General features: G+C 52.8%; 2 protein-coding genes across 2 annotated transcripts in view; one reads left to right on the forward strand and one right to left on the reverse strand.

Annotated features, from left to right (window-relative positions):
* LOC139673811 (zinc finger protein 850-like) overlaps positions 1 to 21,408 on the reverse strand; it is a 685,564-nt gene that overhangs the window by 558,279 nt on the left and 105,877 nt on the right. The window lies entirely within an intron of this gene.
* Positions 12,631 to 13,599, forward strand: LOC139674252 (olfactory receptor 14A16-like). Its single transcript, XM_071560440.1, has one exon. The coding sequence runs from the start codon at positions 12,631 to 12,633 to the stop codon at positions 13,597 to 13,599; it is 969 nt and encodes a 322-aa protein (XP_071416541.1).

Below are 21,408 nucleotides of genomic sequence, written 5' to 3' on the forward strand. Positions count from 1 at the left end.
GGATAGAGTGAGTTATTCTTGAAGCCACACCCAGGAATGTCAGGGCTCTGGCAGGTGCCCACACCTGAGCTGGGCTCATGACCTGCTCGCACACCCAGGGCTGTTCAGAGACACAAGTCCTTCCCTTGCACACACACAGACAGTTCCTGGCAGCAGGTGCAGTGTCTCCCTGGGCTCCTGCTGCCACTGCAAGGGGCTAGAGGCACCTCAGCCCTGTGGGGTGTCACCTGCTCTGCCCCTCTCTGAGATGCCCCACGGCCCAAGGGATGGACATGGGGAACTCTGTGCTCAGAAGCACATCCCAGGGCTGCATCCAGGGGGTTTCCCAGGGCACATGAGTCTAAAGTGGAAGTGACATCAGGACACTGCCTGTCCCATCAGATTTATGGCACCCCAGGAACAGCTGATGCTGTTTGTGCTCACTCAAGTTCATGTCCCCACACAGACATGATATACATGCTGAAGTCCCCTCTGTATGGAGCAAACATGAACTTCTGACCTGATCCCTTGATGCCTTTCTGTGGAGAGATAAATGTCCTCTTGCAGGTGGGGTGAGAGGCCAGTGCCAGGAATTGTGTTCTCAGGGGCTGGTCTGTGAGAATTGCTCTGGGTCACCTTCCCAGGCTGTCCATGGAACAAAGACACAGGCCAGACCCTGCTCTGTTGGTGCTTCAGACCCATCCCAGGAAATCTGGCTGTGCAAGGAAACTGCTTTGTGCCCCCACCCTGCACACTCACATTCTGCAACTGGGCACTGGGATTTACATTACCAGGACACTTCCTTGAGCACATTCCTATTGGCAACTTTGGAGAAAGCTGAAAGCCTTCCTGCCCTGCCCTCAGGAGATGCCCTTCCCTGATGGAGCTGCTGTTGTGCAGCCCAGCTGTGTCCCAGCAGTGCCCACGGCCTGTCCCTGCCTGTGAGCCCAGGACGGACATGCAGCAGGATGTGACCAAGTTGAAAGAGCACTAAGGCCTTATAGCAACAGTAGGGTTGGAAGAAGAGTGTGGAAGTGGAAAAGGAGCAGATATAAAAAGACAAAGTGCTGGTGCTCCCTGGTAATGCTGCTGTGCTGTGATAGTCTTACTCTCTCCCTCTGCACACAGGCACTGCCACTGGCCTTCCTGTGGCCACAAAAGAAGGAATTTGAACAAACAAACTGCACCAATATCTTTTAATTGCTTTAAATATTAAAAATATCATTCTCTCATTTACACCATCTCCAAGTAAAACACAAAAGATTAAGGATTAAAGAAAAACTGAGGATCAAAAATAAAGTTTAGTTGCACACAACTTCAGAAGAAAAAAGAAAAAATAAGCACCATAATCATTGTCCAAAACCTGAGACAGATGGTTGGACAGGTAATGAGTTTCTTATGAGTGATTTGCACATGAAAACAGGCAGGAATTTACTTTAAAATTGCATCAAGTCATCATTTTCCTCACAGCATCCTTGAGTTCGTTATTTCTCAGGCTGTAGATGAAGGGGTTCAGTGCTGGAGGAATCACTGAGTACAGAACTGAGAATGCCAGATCCAGAGATGGGGAGGAGATGGAGGGAGGCTTAAGGTAGGCAAAAAATGATGTGCTGATAAAGAGGGAGACCACGGCCAGGTGAGGGAGGCACGTGGAAAAGGCTTTTTGCCGTCCCTGCTCAGAGGGGATCCTCAGCACAGCCCTGAAGATCTGCACATAGGAGAAAATTATGAAAATGAAACAGCCAAACAGTAAACAGACACTAACCAAAATGAGCCCAACTTCCCTGAGGTAGGAGTGTGAGCAGGAGAGCTTGAGGATCTGTGGGATTTCACAGAAGAACTGGCCCAGGGCATTGCCCTGGCACAGGGGCAGGGAAAATGTATTGGCTGTGTGCAGCAGAGCATTGAGAAAGCCACTGGCCCAGGCAGCTGCTGCCATGTGGGCACAAGCTCTGCTGCCCAGGAGGGTCCCGTAGTGCAGGGGTTTGCAGATGGCAACGTAGCGGTCGTAGCACATGATGGTGAGGAGAGAAAACTCTGTGACAATGAAGAACAAAAAGAAAAAGAGCTGTGCAGCACATCCCATGTAGGAGATGGTTGTGGTGTCCCAGAGGGAGTTGTGAATGGCTTTGGGGACAGTGGTGCAGATGCAGCCCAGGTCTGTGAGGGACAGGTGGAGCAGGAAGAAGTGCATGGGGGTGTGCAGGTGGTGGTCGCAGGCTACGGCGCTGATGATGAGGCCGTTGCCCAGGAGGGCAGCCAGGGAGATGCCCAGGAAGAGCCACAAGTGCAGGAGCTGCAGCTGCCGCGTGTCTGCCAATGGCAGGAGGAGGAACTGGCTGATGAAGCTGCTGTTGGGCATTTTGTTCCTCAGAATATTTTGATCTGTTGAGGAGGAAAAGACAGGAATTCTTTAGTCCAGATTTCTACAAGCAAAACACTGCATATGTCACAGCCTCTCCACTCTCAGGCTCTGTCCCCACAGTCAGACTTCCCTGCAGCTCCTTCCCCTGAGCTCTGGGGTTTGCTGCATAAGGGGCCCACTGGAAGCAGTAACTCTGTGATGGGCTCCTGAGGAGTCCTTCTTGTTTATCAGTGAGAGGGAACTCAGAACACAGGGTGATCTCTAAATGTAATCACAGAATATTCTGAGCTGGAAAGAACCCTCAAGGTCCATGGAGTCCAACCCTTACCCCTGCAGAGAATCATTCCCAAGAATTACACCATGTCCCTGAGAGCTTTCTACAAGTGCATCCTGAGCTCTGTCAGCCTTGGTGCTGTGACCACTGCCCTGGGCAGCCTCTTCAAGTGCCCAATCACTCTCTGGGAGAAGAACCTTTTTCTAATATCCAACCTTAACTTCCTGTGAAATGTTCGGTCATTCCCTCGGGTTTTGTCACTGGCCAGTGACAGAGAAGAGATCAGTATCTCTCCTTCCCTCTTCTCCTCACGTGTGATACTTCAAAGAGCTTCTCAGCATGGCTGTTTGCACTTTGCCAGCTGAAGAACTGCGCTGAGGGAATTATTTCTATTTGTTCACCCAGTTGCACCTGCCATAGTTAGTAATGGTTGTGGATGCTTGAAATCACTGACAATCTATTTGCTCTGTAGGTCAAGTCTTGTGCATCCTGAGAGGCAAAGGGACAGTCCCTTAGTGGAGACAGAAGAGCTGTTCTGTCCATCAGTGCTGTTCTCACCTGCCCTGTGCTGGCAGCTTGGAGCTGGATGAGCATCACACACAACTGTTCCCCCAAAACAAAACTGCACACTGCTGAGGGCAGAGGAACCCAGAAATCTGGGTCCAAAAAGCAGAAAGACAAACTCCTCACCTTTTTCATCTCTCTCCCAGACAGAGACACAGAGCAATCACTGCAGATGCCCAGAGCATTTCCATGGATTTAGCACTGAGGTGATTTCTCCATGGAGTTCCTAGACAGCACAGAGATACTGTGGGAGAGCTGTGCCCCTTTGGAGGGCATCCTGCAACCCTGCAGGAGACCCCGGGAAACAGATGGATATCCTGAAGTTGCCTGGAGGGGTCCTGGGCACTTTGCTCCCACAGAAACATCACTACAGCAGGACCCAAAGGGTTTGTGTCCGGACAGAAGCTGAAACTGCAACCCTGAATCCCACTCATTGGCTCAGAAGAGCCAATGGTGAGAACAAGGACAGAACAGGCAACAGGGGATGGCAGTGAAATGCCACAATGCTCCTGCCAAGGGAGGAGGGACACACAGAGACAGATGGAAATCAGAGGCTTATCCTTCCCTGGGCTGTGGCTGCTGCAGGACAATGCCCACCTGAGCCCCCACGGGCCTGAGGGCAGAGGCTCTGCTTAGGCTGGGAAAGGAGCCCAGGGAGGAGTTGGCCAAGGGAGGGTGTCTGTGCCACAGGGCCAGCAGGGAGGTGCCCACATGCCCTTCCCCAGCATTTGTGGCAGCAGCTCCCTCTCCCGCCCTGCCTGTCTGTGCTGTGAGGAGCTGTTCCTGCCAGCAGCCACCTCCCTGTGCCCAGCTCAGCTCCCTCCAGTGCTCACACAGCCCATGCCCACCCCACTGCCCAGGGGCAGCTCTGTATGTGCAGGGGCTGAAGAGCAGATCCCAGACAAGCTGAGGTGGCTGGGGAGGGGAAGGTGTTCTGAGTGGATGTGCTTCCTGAGAAGTGCCCTTGGACATGGCAGGAGGTAGAACTGAAGCTGAGAGAAGCCCAGAGCCATTGCAGTTGAAGGACCTGCCCTGCCCTGCTCATCCCTGCCCTGCCAGAAGGGGGTCACTCCTTCCACCCACACTTTCTCCCTGCAGTGCCCTGGGGAGCTCCTTTGCTGGGCTGAGCTGTCTCTGGCAGGCAGCAGAGTCCCTGCCCCAGCACACAGCCAGCTCTGCAGGACAGCCCTGGACACCCCTGGCTGCACCTCCACCCTCACAGCCCACAGCCAGGCCTGCCAGAAGGGAACCTTCTTGCCCTGTGCCTCTGATGGTGCAGAAGGCAAGTCCTGCTCTGGAGCATGTTCTCCTGATGCACACCAGGAAATCCAGAAGAGCCATCCTGACAGGTCCTGCCAGTGGTGGCATTTGGTAGGTTTAAGACATACTTCCAGGAACTCACCTGCAGTCAGAGACTTACCTTGGCCAAGGGCTGTGAAGGTTTCTCTCCTGATCAGCCCTCAGCTGTTCTCTCACCCAACGATACCTAAAACTCTTTCTTATTTCTCTTGTCTGCCCTTGCTGCCTGCAGGTCGTTCCACTGAAGAAGTGTGGGAGTCCTTCTGAAAGATCCTGGAAGCTGTGGGATGTGCCAGCTTTAGGAGATCCTTGCAGGAAGGGAAGATTAACTTTCCTGCAGCCAGAGAATTCTTCATTCAAATACTGTGGAGGTTTCTCCTTTAATGAGATCTCAGTCCCCTCCCAGCCCAGGCTGCCTCTCACCTCTGTCCCTTCTCTGCTGTGCCCTTGGTGTGTGCAGGCAGTGCCCTGAGCCCTGCTGGGCTGTGCACAGGAGCTGCTCCTGGGCAGAGCTGTCTCTCTGCAGCGCTGCCCGCTTGCCAGGAGCTCCCTGTGTGCCAGGAGCCCGGCCCAGCTCAGCAGCACAGCAACAGCCCAGGGCATTTAATGGCCCTCTGGGGGGTTTGGTGCTGAGTCCCTGAACCTCAGACCCAGAGGAAAGGTGCAGGAACCTCTTGAGAACCCAAAGTCAGATTCAAACTGTAAAGTTTCTTGTAGTGCTAATGGGTCCCACTGAGGGACACAACTGAGAAATCATCTTACAGGATCTTGTAAAAGTGCAAACCTGGTAACAGCAATGACAGGTCACAGAATCTTAGATCCATCAGGGTTGGAACAGACCTTCAAGATCTTTTTGTCCAATTCTGAATGCAGCACCTCCATAATCACCCGTAAACCATATCCAGTAGTGATGTATCCAGATGTCATGTGAACACTTCCAGAGACACCACCACCTTCCTGGGCTACTTATTTCAGTGCATAAACTCTCTCTCAGTGAAAAAATGTTTTTTTAAATATGTATTCTGAATCTTGATTGATGCACTTTAAGGCCATTTCCTCTCTTTCTCTCACTGTAGCCTTGGTAGAACAGACCAAATTCCACCCCACTAGAACCTCCTTTTGGGTCTTCGCAGATAGCAAGAAGGTTCTTCCTGACCCTCCTCCTCTCCAGACTCAAGAACACCAGTTCCCTCAGCTGTTCCTCATGACCCATTTTCCCGAACCCTCCCCTCTAGGGGGAGCCCCCTACACCCAGCTGGGCTGTGGACTGGCGGTCAGAAGAGCTCCAGCACAGCAGACATCAGAAGGCTTGATCAGAAGGCTCACATCTTAGGGAGTTTTTTCAGATAGGTTAACAGACAGTTCTCATAGCTCATAGTAGAAGAAGTTAGTTCCTTTTACATCAGTAGATCTAGATCTGCCTCACTCTCACATCCTAGTAAGTCTCTCTCTCACGCAGTAATGTCCACACCTTTTAAGCACTCTCACATCCAACATGCCAACACATCATTGGTTAACCAATTCACCTGGCATACACCACAGCCTCTCATTGGTCACCGGCCACCACACATACTCCAGGTAGCTCTGTTCTCTTTAAGGTAGAACTCCAAACAGCTTTCCTTAAGGGATGCACTTACACTCACCCCCACACTCCCCCAGCTCCATTCCCTTCCCTGGACACACTCCAGCCCCTCAATGTCCTTTTTGCAGTGAGGGGCCCAGAACTGGACATAGCACTGAAGGTGGGGCCTCACCAGTGACCAATGCAGATGGAAATCACTGTGCTGGTTGTGCTGTCCACCTTATTCCTGACACTGGTCCGGATGCCCCTGCCCTTCTTGCCCACCTGAGCACACACTGGCTCATATACAGCCACTCTCAACCATCACCCCTAAGTCCCTTCCTGCTGAGCAGCTCTCAAGCTACTCTGCCCCCATCCTGGAGCATTCCATGGGGTTGTTGTGATCCAAAGGCAGGACCCGACACTTGGTCTTATTGATCCAGCTTGTCCAGATCCCTCTGCAGAACTTTCCTGCCCTCCAGCAGACCCACAATCACATAAAACTTGGTGCTGTCCATGAATTTACTGAGGGTGCACTCCATCCCCTTGTCCAGATTATCAATAATGATGTTAAACATGACCAACCCCAACACTGAGCCTTGAGGAACCTCACTAGTGACCAGCCCCACCTCGATTTAGTTCCATTCCCCACCACTCTCTGGGCCATCAGACAGTTTTTCACCCAGCAAACAGTTCCCTCATCCCAGCCATGAGCAGCCAGTTTCTGCAGGAGATGCTGTGGGAGGTGGTGCCAAAGGCTTGACTGAATTCCAGAGAGACACATCCACAGCCTTTCCCTCATCTACTGTGTGGGTCATTTTGTAATAGAAGGAGATCAGGTTGGTCAGGCAGGATCTGCCTTTCCGAAGCTCACAGGGGCTTGGTTTTCATGTTTGTGCTGTCTGATGGCACTCAGGATGATCTCCTCAATGGACTTCCCTGGCACCAAGGTCAGGCTGACAGGCCTGGACTTGTCCAGATCCTCCTTCCAACCCTTCTTGTGGATGGGCATCACAGTTGCTGATTTCCAGTCAGCTGGGACTTCTCCAGTTCACCAGGACTGCTGGGCAATGAGTGAAAGTGGCTTGGCTAGCTCTTTCTCCAGCTCCCTCAGCACTCTCAGGTGCGTCCCATCTCAGCCAGGGACTTGTGGAAGTCTCACTGGCAGAGCAGGTCACTCATCATTTACCCCTGGATTTTACAGGGGATTCACTCAGACTCTAATCACCAACTTCACGTCCTGGGATCTGGGTATCCTGAGGACAAATGGGTTTAGTGTAGAGGCAAAGAAGGCATGAGGTCCCTCATCTTTTTCCTCCTTCCCTGACCCTGTGCTGCCTCTGCATGCAGCAAAGGATGGAGACTCTCCTGAGCCCTCCTTCTGCTACCCATGGATTTAGAGACACACTTTGTTTTCTTTAAGTGCAGAGCAAAACTCAGTTCCTGTTTGTCTTCAGCCCTTCAAATTTTCTCCCAACATAACCTCACAATATCCCTGTACTCCCCTATGTTTCTTGCCCCTTTTCCCAGAGGTGACACACTCTCTTTTTTCCCACCCTGAGTTCCAGCCTGGGTTCTCTGTTTAACCAGGCCATGCTTTTTGCCCTCTGGCTTGTCTTATGGCACAAAGGCAGAGCTCCTGGAGCTTTCAGATTTTTCTTCTTAACGTACCTCCAGCCTTCCTGGACCCCATCTTTTGAGGATTGACTCCCCAGGGACTCCATCAATCATTCTCCCAAAGAGGCCAAATTCTGTCTGTTGTCAGTCCCAGGAGTCAGTTCTGCTGCCCCCTCCTTCCTTCACCCACCATGGAAAACGCTGCCATTCAGTGTCTCTGTGCCCAAGATGGCCCCAACCACCACATTGCCCACCAGTCACAGAATCATTGAATGGTTTGGATTGAAAGGGACCTTAAAGAGCATCTCATTCCAACCCCCTGCCATGGGCAGGGACACCTTCCACTAGACCAGGTTGCTCAGAGCCTCATTCACAACTTCTGAGGATGGGGCAGTCAGAACTTCTCTGAGCAACCTGTGCCAGGGCCTCACCATCCTCACTGTAAAGAATTTCTTCTAAATATCTCATCTAACCCTTCCTTCTGTCAGTGTGAAGCCATTTCCCCCTTCCCCTGTCACTCCAGGACCTTGGAATTAGTCTTTCTCCATCTTTCTTTTAGGCTCCCTTCAGGTCCTGGAAGGCCACAATTAGGTCACTCCAAAGGTCTTCTCTTCTCCAGGCTGAACAATCTCAGCTCTCTCAGCCTTCCCTCATGGCAGAGCTGCTCCATCCCTCTGATCATCTTGGTGGTCTCCTCTGGACTCGCTCCAACAGCTCCATGTCCTTGCTGTGCTGGGACCCCAGAGCTGGAGGCAGCTCTGCAGGTGGGGCAACATCCAACCAGGTGTGTTCCAGCAAGGACAGTGTGGAACCTCCTGGAACCAAAGGGCCATTGTGACACCACAAAATCTCCTGGAACTCAAGGGATATTATGAGACGACAGAACCTCATGGAATCGTGACAAATGGATCCAGAGGAACCCTGAGATATTTTGGAACCTCCTGGAATGAAGGGGCCTTTGTGACACTGCAGAGGGTTATGGAGCCCAAACTACCCTGGGGTCGCTGCTGAACACCATGGAATCAAAAGTCCATTGTGATACTGCAGGGATTAATGGAACTGAAAGAACCCTGGGAGACTGAAAACTCCTGGAATCAAGGGGCCATTTTGACACTGAAGAGCCTTATGGAGCCAAAGGGACCCTGGGGCACTGTGGAACCTCATGGAACTAAGAGGCCTTTGTGACTTGTGGGGACTCCTGGAACCAAATGAACCTCAGGACATTTTGGAACCTCATGGCACCAAGGGGCCATTGTGGCACTGCAGAGCCTTATGGACCATGGCAGGATGTTCTGCCCTGATCAGGCCCAGAGTCCACTCAGAGAATGCAAACAATGCAGGCTCTCTGGGCTGAGTTACTGCTGGCACCAAGGGGCTGATTTGGTGTTGAATTCTGCTAAAACCAGCCTGATTCACCAAACTGCAAATGCCCATCCTGCTTTTTGGAACAGGATCAGACAGAGAAGCTGCTCACTGGCCTGGAAACATGTGACCAGCAATCTCTGACAGTGTAACTATAAAAGCTCAGTCCAACTTCCATATGGCAGATCCTTCCACAGACTGCCTTGAAGCATGTGGAGCTTCTCCCATGAAGCAGGGATGGCTCTTCATGGTCACTGCCCAAGGGTTAAGGGAAGGAGAGAGATCTGCCTTCTTTAGTTGTGTGAGAGTTACATCAGTCCCTTTTTAATGATTGTTTCTTTTTGCTGCTTTTGATCAACTACATTAAAATAATTGTTTTGATACAGTGCACTGCACTATTTTATGCTATAATATACTCTACTAGGAGGCTTTAGCTTTTCCAGTGTATTAAATATTTAAGAAAATATCTGTTCACTTGTCTACTGTTCTGTCTGCTCATTTATCATAATATATAATGCAATTTATATAAGTGGATCTGATTTGCCATCATTAAAACCTGTGAGGAAAAGTGATTCAATCACCCCTCTATAATTCCTGAAATGAACCCTTGATTCCATGAGGTTCCACAGAGTCACAATGAATCCATTGTATCAATAAGACTCTGCAGTGTCACACTGGGCTGTTCATTCCATGAGGTTCCACAGTGTCCCAGTGGTGGTGTCAGAGATGGTGGAGCTTTTCTTTTTGTGGTCAGAATAGAATGAGAAAGAAATAATGTCACCAATGGCATCTGGGAAGGTCCAGACTGGACATGGGAAGAAAGAAATTTCCCTCCAAGACAAGTGCTCTGATACAAAGCATCACCCAGAAGGAGTCTGGATCAGTCCAAGGCTTTGTGTGCCAAGGCAGAGCCAGGGAGGAGGGAGAGATGTCAGTGCAGGAAGGGGCCAGCAAGGTGGGGCAGCCGGGGGATGCCGACAGCCTGCAGGGAAAGGGGCAGGGCATGGACACCGTAGGACAGCCCTGGCTGGAGAGGAGGCAGGGATGTGCAGAAGCTGAAAGGCCCCAAGAGAGCCAACTTGTGCAGGCCTTTGGCCATGGCTGCTGTGTGTGCCCCTGATGGCATGAGGAGACAAGTGAGCCTTGCAGCCCTGGGGCCTCATTGCCTCCTTGTCCCTGCTCAGCAGCCTGGGAGGTGCCACCCCATCCTTCTGTCCCTGCTATTCCACATCCCACACCCCGGTGCCCAAGGAAGTACCCTGGGGAATGAGGGAGGGACAGGATCTGCCTTCCCAGGGCCTGGGTGTCATGGCTGTGACCTTTGGGTTAATGAAATGCTTCTTACTTTCCTCAGCATCAGAGTGACCTTTCTTTCCTAGTCCATATTTGTCATCATTGTCTCTTTGTTTTCTAACTGGAATCTGGGGACATTTTCTCAGTTATGTCCCTCAGAGGGACCCATTAACAACAAAAGAAACTGTAAAGTTTGATTCTGACTTTACTTTCTCAAGAGGTTTCTGCACCTTTCCTCAGGGTCTGATGTTCAGGGACTCAGCACCAAACCCCCCAGAGGGCCATTAAATGCCCTGGGCTGTTGCTGTGCTGCTGAGCTGGGCCGGGCTCCTGGCACACAGGGAGCTCCTGGCAAGCGGGCAGCGCTGCAGAGAGACAGCTCTGCCCAGGAGCAGCTCCTGTGCACAGCCCAGCAGGGCTCAGGGCACTGCCTGCACACACCGAGGGCAGAAAAGCAGGGCAGAGAGAGGTTACACACAGTCTGGGGTGTGAGGAAAGTTGAGAGGAAGATCCACAGAAGAGGAATCTTTCCAGGCTTTCACAAGGTAAGTCTGCATGAAGGGCAATGTATGTGCAGTCTGTGGGAATATCTCCCAACGCTGGCACATCCCACAGCCTGGGGGGTCTCTAATGTGGGATATCAAAGTGTCTCTGGTGCTGAAGATGAGGACGGGCTGCAAAGCAGGGACTCTCTGCTGCACCATCCCAGGGACATCCCAGCAGGGTTCCCTCCTCCCAGGGATGGCTGTAGGGTTTGAACCCTGGCTGTGCCACCCAGGCTGTCCCAAACTGTCCTGCAGAGCAGGGTCCTGCACCCCAGGGTGCTGTGCGAGGGCAGGAGCTCTGCTACCTGCCAGGGGCAGCTCTCAGCTGGTCTGGGGAGCTCCCTCAGTGCTGGGAGAGAGGCTGTGGTTGGAAAGAGCATACCCTGGCAGGGCAGGGCAGGGCAGGGCAGGTTTGTTCAGCTATCAAGTTAGAGTTTCATAGGTGAGGACTGCTTACAGAACCAGAGCACTCCAGGATATATTCCACGGGATACTTCAAGGAGAAGGTGAAAGGAGGGATTTCTAGCAAGCTCTCAAGCCACATACCTGGTGGTTTGTCATGCAGAGGGAACACTGAGGAGCTGCACAGGGGCTGAGAACTACCTGGAATTTTTGGTGTTTCGGAGGTGGCACAGCTGGCCCAGGGTGACACTGCCCTGAGTGCCCACCTGGTTCTGTCCTGGCTTCTCCCAGCCGGACCCTCAGTGTGCATTTCTCAGTGATCAGTGACTGACTCAGCTACAGAGTCAATCACTGATCCTGTGATCCCCCTCAGGCAGGTGGGTCCCGGGGAATGAGACATTCCAATTCTCCTCTGACCTGTGGGGCTGTCAGTAGTGAATTCTGTGTGCCTGGAGAATGAGGTGTGTTTCCCAGAATCAAACCCCATTGTCAGGACACTTGGCTCTTCTCTGACATGTCCTTCCAAGCTGGGAGCTGCTCTCAAGAATGCAAATCACCTTCATAGCACAATTGTGTTATCTGAAATCCCCAGTGCAGAGGGGCAGAGATGCTGTGCCCATCCCAGGAAATGCTCTTGCGTTGGTGAGATGAGCCATGTGTGTCCTTGAGACCTTGAGTCAGGCTGAGACATTGAGTGGTCTGTGATGGATCTCTCTGCTCTCAACAGTGTCTAGTGGCATTTCAGACAAAAATGGGAGTGTGATCACTCTGTCTGAGGAAGGCCCACATCCAGGGCAGCTGGAACAAGGCAGAGGGACGGAGCAGCTCCCCTCACTCTGCACTAAGCCACAGACATTGTCCTGTTTGGGAAGCCCTGCTCTGCTCTTCCTCAGGGCAGCACAAATGCTGAGGGGTTCTGCCATCCAGGAAAACTCCACAGGGAAGATGAGGGGAGTCAGAAACAAAACAACCAAACCTCTGAAAGTGTCTTCTGGAATCCTGAAATGTTCTCAAAACTGGGAGTGCAGATGCCCATGAGAACTTTTGCTTTAGGAGCAGTTTCATCTGACACAGCTGAACACCAGGATAGGCCCTGCCCCCACCATGGCCATGACCCCACTGGAGCAGAGCAGGGCTGACCCTCACAGCCAGTGGGCAGAGGGGCTGCTCCTCATGGGAAATGTAGTGAGCACCAAGCAGGGCTCCAGCCATGGATATGCAGCAAAGTTTCCTGAAAAAGGAAAAGTGGGGAGTGTGAGCAGAAGGGAAAGGGGTATTGGGAAATGGCTGTGACTCTTTCAGAAATATCTCATCTGATTTGTCACTGTTATTTCCTCCTTGGACAGTGCCCCACTTCCAGAAGCAGCAAATGTCCAACAGCAGCTTCATCAGCCAGTTCCTCCTCCTGCCATTGGCAGACACGCGGCAGCTGCAGCTCCTGCACTTGTGGCTCTTCCTGGGCATCTCCCTGGCTGCCCTCCTGGGCAACGGCCTCATCATCAGCGCCGTAGCCTGCGACCACCACCTGCACACCCCCATGCACTTCTTCCTGCTCAACCTGTCCCTCACAGACCTGGGCTGCATCTGCACCACTGTCCCCAAAGCCATGCACAACTCCCTCTGGGACACCACAACCATCTCCTACATGGGATGTGCTGCACAGGTGTTTTTTTATTTCTTCTTGATTTCGGCAGACTTTTGCCTCCTCACCATCATGTGCTACGACCGCTACGTTGCCATCTGCACACCCCTGCACTACGGGACCCTCCTGGGCAGCAGAGCTTGTGCCCACATGGCAGCAGCTGCCTGGGCCAGTGGCTTTCTCAATGCTCTGCTGCACACAGCCAATACATTTTCTCTGCCCCTGTGCCAGGGCAATGCCCTGAGGCAGTTCTTCTGTGAAATCCCCCACATCCTCAAGCTCTCCTGCTCACATTCCTACCTCAGGGAAGTTGGGCTTCTTGTGGTTAGTGTCTGTTTAACCTTTGGTTGTTTCATTTTCATAGTTTTCTCCTATGTGCAGATCTTCAGGGCTGTGCTGAGGATCCCCTCTGAGCAGGGATGGCACAAAGCCTTTTCCACGTGCCTCCCTCACCTGGCCGTGGTCTCCCTGTTTGTCAGCACTGGCACAATTTCCTACCTGAAGCCTGAGTCCATCTCATCCCCATCCCTGGATCTGGCACTGTCAGTTCTGTACTCAGTGGTGCCTCCAGCAGTGAATCCCCTCATCTACAGCCTGAGGAACCAGGAGCTGAAGGATGCTGTGAGGAAAATGATGACTGGATGCTTTTCAGCAGCAAGAACCTGCCAGTTTTCTTCTGTACAGTGTTCACAATAAAACTCATGACAGGCTCAGTTTGACTTCCCAGGTTTTCCTTGGTGGTCAGTGGGTTCTTTTTGTCATAGTGTTGTGCTCGATTAAATTATTTTATTCATCCTCTCATCTAATTAATTTTTTATTTTCATTAATTTTACTCTCTTAAATCTGTACCTGAGTAATTTTGCTATCTCTATTTTAAACAAACTCTCTTGCAATAGCCCTGTCTAGCTGGTTAGGGTTTTTGATTTGAGAGTTTCAGGCATCTACTGGGCAGTTCCATGTGTGCAGAGAAGGGCAAAGAGTCCCAGCACAGCAGCACTGCCAGGGAGCACCAGCACTGGGCCTTTGCTGACCTGCTCTCTTTCCACTTGTACACTCTCCTGCAGAGCCCCTGGGCTGGACTAAGGCCTTGGTCCTCTGCCAGCTGGGACACAGACCTGCTGCATGTCCATCCTGGGCTCACAGGCAGGGACAGGCCATGGGCACTGCTGGGACACAGCTGGGCTCCACAACAGCAGCTCCATCAGGAAAGGGCTTCTCCTTAGCTCAAGACATGCAGTCTTAGGGCTTTTTGCAAAGTCACTCTCAAGAACATGCCAAGAAATAGACTCTGTAGAGTCTCCTTGTTTGGCTTATTCTCCAGGGGCTCTAAACCTGTCTGTGAACCAGCAAACAGAGCCCTGTAACTGCAGGGGCTACAGCAGGCACAGGGAAACAGATCCAGTGAGTGTTCTGTGTTATCCTCAGTGAACACACTGCTGCTACCCATGACAACAATAGCAGTAATAAAAGCTGGAACTATAACAAAGAAACCCCACAAGAAGCACATGTGGAGCACAACACCATTGCTCTACTGCTCACCACTCTGTGCCCAATGCCCAGCCCAGTCAAGACACAGATCAGCCCTTCCTGACCAACCCCCCATTAACACCCTGAGCATGGCCCTGCATCAAAGGGAACATCCCTTGGGCCAGTTGGGCTCAGCTGTCCTGGCCCTGCTCCCTCCCAGTTCTGTGACCCTCAGGAGATCATTGGAGGCCATGATTGAACAAACCTCTCATACCTTCCAAATCAAAACCCAAACCCAAAGCACCATGAAATACCTGCAGCCCCAGAAGTTTTAAGGAGCTCCCACGGGCCATACCTGACAAAGCCTCCCCAGGGACTCACCCCAGCAGATCCTTGGAGGCCACAACTGCAGGGAGGCAAAGGCTCTGGGCAGCAGCTCAGGTGCTGAGCAAAGCCTGGCTTGGCTGGAGGCAGCAGAAAGGACCAGCCCTGACCCCCAGCCCGGGGAAGGCACATCCTGTCCCTCACACCTTGCTCAGGGCAGCAGCTCAGGTGCTGAGCAAAGCCTGGCTTGGCTGGAGGCAGCAGAAAGGACCAGCCCTGACCCCCAGCCCGGGGAAGGCACATCCTGTCCCTCACACCTTGCTCAGGGCTCTGCTGGGGGCACTGGCATGGGGGGTGATGCTGAGGGCAGGACAAGGGGTGACAGTGCCCAGCCTTCCTGGGGCTGTGCCAGGAGACTACCAGGCCCCAGAGCCTCAGCACAACAGGTCTGCTCACAGCCCTTGGTGGCACAGACAAAGTTGTGCCCGAGAAAACAAAGAGTTGGGATCTCTTGTACTTCTGGCCCAGTCACTTGATGTCCCTCTGGGAAGGAACAAACCACCTCTCGGAGGTGGGTGACAAACCAGTGCTGGGAATGGTCATTTGGAGGGGCTGGTCTGTGATGAGTGTCCCAGGATTCTTTTGTCCCATGAGCCTCTAAAGTGCCTCAAAGGGCTCCTTGATTCCAGGACATTCTGCAGTGTCCATGATCCCTGCTTGCTTTGAAAGGTTGTACCATGTCACAGTGTCCCTTTGGTTCCATGAGGTTCTGTGGTGTCACAGTGTCCCCTTTTATTCCAGAAGGTTCCACACTGTCCTTGCTGGAACACACCTGGTTGGATGTTGCCCCACCTGCAGAGCTGACTCCAGCTCTGGGGTCCCAGCACAGCAAGGACATGGAGCTGTTGGAGCGAGTCCAGAGGAGGCACCAAGATGATCAGAGGGATGAAGCAGTTCTGCCATGGTGGAAGGCTGAGAGAATTGGGCGTTGGGGTGACCTAATTGTGCCCTTCTAGTGCCTGAAAGGAGCCAGCAAGCAAGATGGAGAGAGACTGTTTACAAGGGCCTGGAGTGACAGGACAAGGGGCAATGGCTTCACACTGATAGAGAGAACGGTTAGATGGGATATCAGGAAGAAAATCTTTACTGGGAAAGAGGTGGGACCCTGGCACAGGTTGCTCAGAGAAGTTCTGGCTGCCCCATCCCCGGAAGTTGTTCAAGGCCAGGTTGGATGAGCAACCTGGTCTAGTGGAAGGTGTCCCTTCCCATGGGAGGGGATTGGAATTAGATGATCTTTAAGGTCCTTTCCAACCCAAACCATTCTATGATTCTGTGACTGGTGGGTGACATGGTGGTCAGGGCCATCTTGGGCACAAAGAATATGAAATAATGGAATTTTCCATTCTGAGTGAAGGAAGGAAGGGGCAGCAGAACTGACAGCTTGGACTGATAGCAGGGAGACTTTGCACTGTTGAAGAGACTGATTAAAGGAGTGTCTTGGGGATCAGTCCTGAAGCAAAAAGCATTCTCATGGCCAGGCTTTGTGAACAAAGATTTGGGAAGGGCACTACCCACGCTTGCTGCAAGCTGCTGGTGGCTAAAAAGGCCGATACAGGATAGGCAAGTCCGGTCACAAAAGGCACAGGGGAACATCTCCTTTGGCCATATTGGCAAGGAACGGTTCTGTCTGCGTTGTCTTTTCTCCTCCAGACTGACTGTGCTGCGTTCCCAAAGGAAGCAGCAGCGTCGTGAATGGTGTGTCTCCATGAATCCCGAATGGAGGCCAGAGTGGACCATTGGGGCAGTCAATATGGCCAAGGCTGAACTGTTGTTTCAGGCAGTCCTTGTATCTCCTCTTCGGGGCTCCTCTCTTGCGTCAGTCGGTGGCAAGTTCACCATAGAGCACAATCTTCGGGAGGCAGTGGGTGATCCTCCATCCTGGAGACGTGCCCTGCCCAGCACAGCTGCGTTCTCAGCAGCATGGCCTCCATACTGGTGACCCCTGCATGTTCAGAACAGACACACTGGTCACGTAATCAGACCAGTGGATGTTTAGGATTGAACGGAGGCAGCGCTGATGGAAGCGTTCGAGGAGCCGCAGGTGGTGGCGGTAGATGACCCAGGATTCAGACCCATAGAAAAGAGCAGACAGTACAATGGCTCTGTAGACACTGATCTTTGTACTTTTCTTCAGGTGTTTATTGGACCAGACTCTTTTATGGCGTTTTCAGAAGGCTCTGTAAGTCATTGCTGGCCTGTTGTCTGTCTCTGTCAATCTTACTGTCCGAGGAAATGATGCTTCCCAGCTAGGGGAACTGCTGGACTGATTAAGCTCTGATTTGCAAGAGAAGTGTAGGGAACAGAACAAAGGACTCCATGTAATTTTCCTTGACCTCACCAAAGCTTTTGACAGTTTGAGCAGAAAAGGGCTGTGGCAGATCTTGGAATGTTTAGGATGTCCCCCCAGGTTTCTCCAAATGATCATTCCGAGGATCCTGAGGATCAGCGTGGACCAGTCAGATCTGGCAATGCACTCTCTGAGCCCTTTCCAATAACCAGTGGTGTGAAACAAGGTTGTTTTCTTGCACCAACTCTATTCACAACCTTCTTCAGCAGGATGCTCCAAAGAGCCACGGCAGACCTCGATGAAGAAAACGGCATCTCCATCCGATATCGTACCGATGGAAGCCCATTCAGCCTGAGGCGACTGAAGGCCCACACCAAGCCCCTGAATCACCTTGTCCAGAGCTGCTTTTTGCTGACAGTGCCGCCCTCGTTGCTGACACAGAAGCAGCTCTGCAGCGCTTCACATCCTGCTTGGCAGAGGCTGCTGAGCTTTTGGGGCTGGAAGGCAGCTTGAAGAATACAAGCTGCACCCCAGGAAGTCTTCCATCAGCCCCACATCACTGTAGGCAAATCAGAGCTTAACTCAGACCAGCAGTTGATTTTCTCTATTGCAAAATTTAACCCCCAAACTCTCTCAGAAACTCTGTTTGTGAGCATGTCCTGCAGCACTGTGTATTCCTCCTGCAAATCCCCTGGGAGAGAAGTTCTTTGTGATTATTCCATGTCTGTTTAGTGGCACACAAACTGCCCATCTTTGTGGCTCTTAGGGCTTAGTTATGTTCTTACAAGCCAGTAATAGAGCATAGAATGAACTTTTGTAAAGCAAAGAAACATCAGGGGTGGCAGGTCTTGCCTTCCCCACCTCCTCTTTCCCACCTGTGTCCATCCCCCATACAGAGATGGGGCTTTTCCCAAGGGCTTGGCTCCAGGCTCCAGCACTGGGACCAGTTTGGGGCCAGGCAGGTTTGGGGATGGGTTTATTCTCTTTATTTCTCCACATTTCCCACTCTGGTGCTGGCACAGAGGTTCAAGCCCAGTCCTCACCAGTTCACCCCTGGTGCTTCTGATGGCCAGTGAAGCTTCCAGGGCCTTGCACCTTTCCTGGCTTGTGGTCCAGCTGCCCTCAGCCTCTGAAAAGTAACAGCATTTTCCTTGAAAACCAGGCCACATGTCTGGGCACACACAGCAGAATTACGGTTGAGGGAAACGGCATCTCCAAGGAATGAAATAGAGAAAGCTGAGGGAGACACGTGGGCAGCCTGAAAAAGCAGGAAAATGGGATTAATTTATTGGGGTTTTTCCTTGCAGCTGCAAGGGAGAAACTGGGGATGATATTCCTGTGATGGAGTGAGCAGCAGGTGCCTGGGCCACAGTTTAGGGCAAAAAGGGAGTCACCCCAAAGGGTGCTTTGCCTGGGGAGTCTGCCTTGATGCTGGGAAAATCCTGGGATTCTCCCATCCCCTAAAATGGAGGTGCCTGACCCGGATCCTCCCTACGGGGTGCCTGGGTGGGACTCACCAGTCAGGGCCACAGCCAGGCTGAAGCTGAGGCTTCCCGGGAACACACTCAGAGGGAGAACATGCACCGGGTGGAATGTCTGCCAGTCTGACCCTGGGAAAGGGAAGAGCAGAACAAGGCTGGGCTGGGTCCTCTCCCCTCTGCTTTGGCCTCCCTCGCTCGATCCTCAGTTCATCCTGAGCCCCACCCAGGACAGGGACCCTCTTGGGGCTCAGGAGGGCAAGAGAGCTGAGGCAAGTCCTTCAAGGCACCAAGGTGTGTCTGAGGACCTGGAGATGGATCTTCAGCCTCCTGAGGTGACCACAGCCTGGAATTTGAGTGCTCCACACCAACCCCAGGGCTCCATCCCCATCCCACTGGTGCTTCCCAAGAGAGAGATGCTCTTCCCACCCCCTGCCCACACCCAGGGCGTTGGTTTTCCCAACATTGCCCCATCTGGACTGTTCCTCTGGATCACTGCAGGGGTTTAACACTTCCTCTTGGCCTGAACACTTTGTCTCCTGGGTTTCTTTTCCCTTTGTGGCAGAGAAGCCTCAGAGCCCAGGGCTGGCGTTCCCGGCCCCTGCAGGTGAATCCTCTGGGGCGCCTGTGCCAAGGCAGAGGCTGAGGAGACCTGCAGGCAGCCGAGCCCCCGCATGTGCCACATCCCATGGAGCCAGCACAGCCTGGCTGGGGCTCTGCAGCCCCTGGGCTGGAGGGGCAAGAGGCACCTCAGGAAGCCCTGGCAGGGCAGGCTTTGCCCTGAGCTGAACAGGCATTGCTGGAAGGAGGTGGCAGAAAGGACAAAGGGAGGGGAAAAGGCAGGGGAGGGAAAGAGAGGGGAGGGAGAGAGATTGAAAAAGATCAAGAGGCAAAAAAGACAAATAGAGAAGAGAAAAAGACCAGTTTAAATTTTAAATAAATAGAGAAGTCACTGTCTGCTCACAGTTCAAAGGGAGCTGAAGTGTTTGTGAGGGCACAGGAGCCTGTTCAGGGTCAGGAGCTGCTTTTTCCAAGAAGAAGGAAACACCTGGAAGGATCAGAGCAGAGTTTGTGCTTTGAGACCCCTTTCCCAGAAGCTGCAGGAGGGAAAGAGCTGAGTCTGAAATAACAAATGTTCCCTTGAGCTTTAATGTCTCGTAGCTGCTTGCAAGCTTGTTTAGCTTTGTTTGCCAAGATGTAGAAATGATAAAAAGCTTTGCCAGTTGGTGCTGGATTTGTGAAGCAGCCCCGGGCCAGCTCTGCAGTAACAAAGAATCGATGTCTGTCCCGAGCGTGTCACTCTCGGCCTGTCACACCCGGGAAGGAACGCGATGTTTGCGGCCATCCCCGAGGCACAAACTCGCTCCGAGCCCACCGGGGGTCCGCGGGAAGGAGCGGGCGGGGAGCCGCTCCCTGTGCGGGATCTGGGGAGGGGACACGGGGGGACACGGGGGGATACGGAGGGGACACAGGGGGACATGGCCGCTGGGGAGGGGACATGGGGGACTCGGGGGGACACAGCCCCTAGGGAGGGGACACGGGGGGACACTGGGGCCGAGCCCCCCAGACCCCGCTCCTGCCCCCCCCGCCCGCACCAAGCCCTGAGCCCCAGCAGGGCTGCAGCCCCCAAACCCGCTGGAACCTGGGGGTGGGAGGGCAGCCCTGAAGCCAGGCTTGCTATAGTGGGACTTGCTGAGAGCGACTTAGAAGGGTTTGTTTGTATAGAACTGGTCTGAATCCTGCGAAAAGACAAATGTTTTCTCTCTATTTTTCTGTCAAAGATAAGCAGGAGACAGGAATTTCTGAACAAACTGCAGGTAAACCATAAACCACAAATTTACTTAACCATGCAGAGTTTATACAAAGAAAATCTTGAAGAAGATCAGTCCTGCATTTGTAAGAAATAAATAAAAAGACCTCTCTGTCCCAGAGGCTGCAACCAGTAAACAATGTCTAGTTAGAAAAGAAATGCATAGCCAACAGACATTCAGTCTTTTAACCATTTGCCTAAGCCCTAAAAATGTGTGTCTCAGGTGATTCACCAGATGTTTGTGTAGCTTGGAAGGATGTGCAGTGATTGATGTCACTCAGATGGATCTGCACCACGGAATGTCCGGTGTCCTCACTGAAATTCCCCTCCTAAACCGGCCCAAATTTGACTCCTGGGGAGCTGCATCGTGTCAGACACAGCCCCTGTGCCTGCCCACGGTGTCAATAAAGGCACTTTGGCTCACAGTGCGGCCCTGGGTGGGTTGCTGTGACTCAGCCCCACAAACCAGGGCTGTGCCCTCGGGCGCTCGGAGCTGCACCAGGGGGATAAAGGCCCCCCGGCCCCCCCGGTGCCCCCAGCAGTGGCTGTGCCCCCCAGAGCGGGGCTGTGCCCCCCAGAGCGGGGCTGTGCCCCCCAAGAGCGGGGCTGTGTCCCAGACCCCACGGCCCATCCCGGGCTTGGGGCTGAGCGCGGAGCAGGCGCTGAGCTGCTGGATCTGTCTCGGGGCTCAGGGGGACAAGGGGGTGTCACACCAGTGGCACAAACAAGAGATGAGTGGTGTGTGTCAGTCCCTCCCCCTCGCTCTGTCCCTCCCCACTGCAGCCTTTCTGCCAAAGCCCTGAGGATGCTGTGCCGGGACCTCCATCCCACGGCCCGGGATAAGGGAGATTCCAGCCCCTCCTGGGCTTTCCTGCACTGAAAGAGCCACACCGGGGGGTCTCTGCTGCCCCATGTCACCCAAAGAGCTGCCCCCAGGGCCACAGTTTGGGGCAGGACTGAGGGCTCAGGGACTGCCAGAGCAGATCTGAGCTGGGAGGGATGCACAGACAGAGACTCACATGTGGGAGTATCCCAATAGAAACGAATTATCCCAAAATATCCCTGAATTCATTCCACAG

Source organism: Pithys albifrons, chromosome 7 (assembly GCF_047495875.1).
Source record: "Pithys albifrons albifrons isolate INPA30051 chromosome 7, PitAlb_v1, whole genome shotgun sequence".
Classification (NCBI taxonomy): Eukaryota; Metazoa; Chordata; class Aves; order Passeriformes; family Thamnophilidae; genus Pithys; species Pithys albifrons.